This window comes from Phaseolus vulgaris, chromosome 4 (assembly GCF_000499845.2).
Source record: "Phaseolus vulgaris cultivar G19833 chromosome 4, P. vulgaris v2.0, whole genome shotgun sequence".
Classification (NCBI taxonomy): domain Eukaryota; kingdom Viridiplantae; phylum Streptophyta; class Magnoliopsida; order Fabales; family Fabaceae; genus Phaseolus; species Phaseolus vulgaris.
Genome location: NC_023756.2, coordinates 5,139,977 through 5,145,474, shown reverse-complemented (window position 1 = coordinate 5,145,474; position 5,498 = coordinate 5,139,977). Strand labels below are relative to the sequence as shown.

General features: G+C 28.5%; 1 protein-coding gene across 1 annotated transcript; it reads left to right on the top strand.

The window, feature by feature from the left end:
- The first annotated feature begins 1,433 nt into the window (after positions 1-1,433).
- Positions 1,434-3,366, top strand: LOC137837033 (7-deoxyloganetin glucosyltransferase-like). Its single transcript, XM_068645854.1, has 2 exons — positions 1,434-1,956; positions 2,381-3,366. Exons 1-2 carry the CDS (start codon positions 1,434-1,436, stop codon positions 3,310-3,312), a joined length of 1,455 nt encoding a protein of 484 aa, XP_068501955.1. The 3' UTR covers positions 3,313-3,366.
- The last annotated feature ends 2,132 nt before the right edge of the window (positions 3,367-5,498 follow it).

The following is a 5,498-nucleotide window of genomic DNA, read 5'->3' as shown; positions in this document are numbered from 1 at the left end:
TTAAGTCAACCTTATAAAATCGGTTTATAAGGTGAGGTTTACACTCACTTCTATACTATGAAATGTCCTTATCTATAGTTGACGTGGGATCTCCAACACATCCCTCACGATGAAACCTCCAAACTCGTGCATGAAACTATATATTATACGTGGTCTGATATTGATCTGACAGTAGATGACCGTTCAACAAAGTTTCGCTACAATCAACTATAAAAAAAACTCTAATACCATATTTGAGATTTTGTGTTTTATTTAAGGGTGAACAAGGCGCATAGTTTGGACAGAGAAAAAAAGAGTAAAGTAAAGTGTTAGAATATTACTATTCGTGCTTGCATTTAATGCAGCCATGTATTATATATATAGATAGAAATAAAATGCGTGTTGGGCTTGGTGCAAAAAGAAAGAGACCCAAAATACATAAGGCCCAAAACATCAAAAGTTTGGGTGCTTATCACATTCACCCCACATGACTCTACAGCTGTTGCAAACCTTTTTAAAATTTAATTAAAATTTATTACAATATAATTATAATAAATATTATAACATAATTACAATAAATATTATAACATAATTATAATAAATATTATAACATAATTATAATAAATATTATAACATAATTATAATAAATATTATAACATAATTATAATAAATATTTATAATTAATATAAATATAATATTTATTTATAAATATTACTATAATTATAAAATCCATTAATGTTAAAATTGGATCTTACAATGATAATTAATATTTATAATTAATATAAATACTATAATTAATATTTATAATAAATATTTACATTTATATTAATTATAAATATTTACTTATTGTTATTATATGATCATTTTTAATATAAACAAAAAATATTGATAATAGTATATTATTTAAATATTTTAAATATTTTTTATATAAAAGAAATAAAATTAAAATTGAATTTTGTATCTCAATTTTCACGCATGTAAAAAATAATTTATCACTGAGGAAAATATTTTAGTATTAAAATATAATAATGATAGAATTCGTTTGCTACGTCAAAATAAAGTAAAAGTCGTTTGATATCAATGATTCATTTCAATTATTTTACTACAAACACAACAAAGATTTCAAGTTTAAACAAAGAACGAAAGCTAATCATATTTAGCCATAAATTTAAATATTATATCGATTGAAATAAACACACTCTGAAAATTACTTTGATTTGCGAAGTAGAAAAGTAATCTATGCAACAATGTTTCCATTATGGGGAAGATGAAAATTCTCTACTGAGAAAGAGCCTTTGACTTTATGTTTTGGCATATGGGAAACAGAACACACTAGTTAACAGGTTTAGGAGTTGAATATAAATATTGGTTCATCCCACTTAAAAACACATGCTTATCCATATTGTATCTCATTCTCCAAAGCTCTCTCTTCACACTACAAGAAAGAAATGCAGATGAGTAACCCAACAGAGAGAAAGCCACATGCAGTGTTGATCCCATATCCAGCTCAAGGCCATATCAATCCTTTGTTCGGATTAGCAAAGTTGCTTCATCTTAGAGGCTTTCACATTACCTTTGTCCACACTGAATACAACTACAAACGCTTGCTCAATTCAAGGGGTCTTAAAGCCTTTGATGGTTCTCAAGATTTTCATTTTGAGACAATCCCAGATGGTCTTCCCCTCACAGATGAAGCTGATAATGTCACTCAAGACATAGTGTCCCTTTGTAAAACAGTGGGAGAAAACTTTCTCCTACCCTTTCGTGAACTTCTTGCTAGACTCAATGATTCTGCCATTGTTGGCCATATACCTCCAGTTACTTGCTTGGTTTCTGATTGTTCCTTGACTTTTACTACACAAGCTGCTCAAGAACTAGCACTCCCTATTCTTCTATTTTCACCATCCAGTGCCAACTCCTTATTGTCTATTATGCACTTCCGTACTCTTTCTGATAAAGGTCTAATACCACTCAAAGGTATGCATTAAAGCTCTTTCTTTTAAAAAAGTGCATGAACAACACGAGTAATTCGGATCCGGTTCCTCTAATTGAAGTAATATCAACAATCGATATTATGTATATGTGCATAACAAGTAATGTATTTGCTAAGATATCAGTTGTTGGTTTTTCCTGATAAACTGAACTGAAAATATTACTTTACTTTATCTTTTCTTTCTTTAGAGAAGTTTTATAGCATTAGATATAACATCCATATAGTAAGACTAGTCAGAATGACAATTTGAATTGAAATAATAATTGAAGGTAACAAAGTCCTCGGATATTTTATATCAATTTTAGCCTTTTTTACTATTTGTAACTAATGGATACATGCTAACGAAGAAAATGTTCATTTGTAATTATGTGGAACTTGTAACTAGTGGCTTTGTGATCATGATTGCAGATGAGAGTTATTTGACAAATGGGTATTTGGACACCAAACTAGACTGGATTCCAGGTTTGCAAAACTTTAGACTGAAGGACATGCCTGACTTTATAAGGACAACAGATCCAAATAACTTTATGGTAGAATATAGCATTGGTATGGCTGATAGTGTGCTCAAAGCCCCTGCTATTGTTATAAATACTTCTGATGAACTTGAGAGTGAGGCATTGAAGGCTCTCTCTTCTATGCTCCCTTCTGTTTACCCCATTGGCCCTTTCCCTTCATTTTTAAATCAAAGTCCACAGAGTCATTTGGAATCTTTAGGTTCCAATCTGTGGAAGGAAGATACTGAGTGGCTGGAATGGCTTAAGTCCAAGGAACCTAATTCTGTTGTTTATGTGAATTTTGGTAGCATCACGGTTATGTCTCCAGAGAAACTTTTGGAGTTTGCTTGGGGTTTGGCCAACAGCAAGAGACCCTTTTTATGGATCATTAGGCCTGACCTTGTGTTTGGTGGCTCAGTGATTTTGTCATCTGAGTTTGTGAATGAAATATCTGATAGAGGTCTAATTGCAAGCTGGTGTCCACAAGAGCAAGTGCTGAATCACCCTTCAATTGGTGGATTCTTGACTCATTGTGGATGGAACTCAACAATTGAAAGCATTTGTGCTGGTGTGCCAATGGTGTGTTGGCCATTTTTTGCTGATCAACCAACAAACTGCAGAAATATTTGCAATGAATGGGGCATTGGGATTGAAATTGACACTGATGTGAAGAGAAAGGAGGTGGAGAAACATGTGAATGAATTGATGGTGGGAGAGAAAGGAAAGAAGATGAGGCAAAAGGTGATGCAGTTGAAGAAGAAGGCAAAGGAGGACACTAGATCTGGTGGTCTTTCATTCATGAACTTGGACAAAGTGATTAGTGAAGTGTTGTTCAAACAAAATTAGATTAAACAACTTTTGTTTTTCCTCTAAATCTGAACTCTGATGAGTCATTTATCTTGGATCTGTTGCTTTGTGACGCAAAAATAAGTTGACTTCATCACAACAATAAAAAAAAGTTTAGTAAAATAAATTAAAAAATTATGCACAACCATCATTTTTTAAAGTTTTGTTTTAAAATATAATTTATTTATTTTTGCTTTTTTTGTGAGTTTCTTAAAAAAATTATTTATAAAACTAATTTTTTTTCTCAAATTAAACTTTAATTTCTTTAGTTGGTAGTTAAAACCTTAGTTGCTAATTAGATACCAATTTAGAAACTATTTAACAATAATAGAAAATAATAAAATTTAATTGAGAAACCATTTTTTTAATTAGTTTCTGAAATTGTTTCTATTTTAGTTTTTATGGTAACTAATTATTTTGGTCTCTAAAAATTGGTTTCTATTTCATGATGTTCTTTAAGTGTTTTTGAACTTAAATTTTTTTAAATGTACACAAGCAAGTTACATTTTAAAAAAGAAACTTTTTAATATTAATCAAAATTAATTTTGATACAAATTTTTATTTTTAAAATATAATTAATTATGTTACCATTTATATTTTTAATATTAATCAAATTAATTACAGTAAAAAAAATAATTAAAATTAAATTAATTTGATTAATTAATTATTAATGAAAAGGATAATTGCTTCTTAACTAATCAAATTACAAAAAAAAAATGATAATATCAAGGGTAATAGTTTTCTTTTCAATTAAAAGTGATAATTTGTAGGATAAAATATGCATTTAGTTCTTATAAAGTTTTTATCTCTATAGTTTTATAATAATTTTACTTTTGGTTAAGTAAGTACTTTACTTAAGCTTTTATTGATATAATTTAAAGGAACAAAATTGGTACATTTTAAAATTAGAAAAAAAATAAAAATAGATAAAAACAATATAAAGTAGTTAAATTGAATCTAACTATAAACATATTTTTATTCTAATTTGTATCATAATTAACTCCTTTTCTATTTAAAACTAAATTTTATCACTTTAGTTTCAATTAAAAAAAATATCATAATTAAATTTATTGATGTTCAAATATAACCTTTTTAGAAGAAATTTTTTTTTATATGAAACTAATTACTCAAGGAAAGCATATTTGATTTTTGTAATGTAAACATATTTATAATAGAGACATATGTAAATTCACATCGTATAATAGAACACAAATATATTTTATTGTGTATTTTTCACAATATAAAATGTATTTTCATCAAATATATTTTCGTCTTGGAAAAGATAATGGTGTGAACATAGAAAAACCAGGGGTTAGAACAGTGACCTAAACTTGTTAGCATGATTAATTTTAACTTTAGTATCCAGGTCCATTGATGGCCCAATTAAACTAAATTCGTTGAAAACCAACTGTAATTGGACCCAATAAAAAAAAACTTTTCACAGAGACAAATTCTTCCTTCTCCATATCAATTTTAATTTGCACCCTATTATCTTTCAAAATTTCTAAAATTACCCTCTATTTCATATTTGAAAATCCAGAATTTAAAAAATATAATTCAACAGTCAAAATATCTACCGTAAAAAATACATTTCAAAAAAGAAAATTCAAAACACAAAATCTGAAAATGCAATTTGAAAAAGAATTTCCATAATTAAAAAATGTGTTATGGAAATCCAAATTTGGAAAACAAAATCTGAAAATATATTCTGAAAAACAGTTTTCAGAATTAAAAAATGTGTTCCAAATATTCAAATCCATAACACAAAATTTGAAAATGCATTATGGATATGAATTTCTGGAATTAAAAAATGTGTTCTGAATATTTAAATTCAGAAATGTATTAAAAAAAAGTTCATAAGTATTTTTTATTCACTCTCCTTTCTTTTCATTTAAGGTAATTTTCGTCATTCCATAGAAGCATTTTCATCATATTTATGAAAGATTGAGTGTAGGTTGAAATTGATAATTGCACCCAATCAAGTAGAGCAAAACTCTTAGGCAATTGCATTTTACACTCCTAAGATTTCTCCCTGCATCTCCATGGGATTGTTGCAATATGTATTGGTGTGGACCGAACGACTAACCAGAGTCTCAGCCCCATTAGCGGACCGTCGACCCAAGGCCTATTCCCAGTGGACCTATCGATGTTATAAATCTTATTACACCTAGACAGGCTCAACAAGC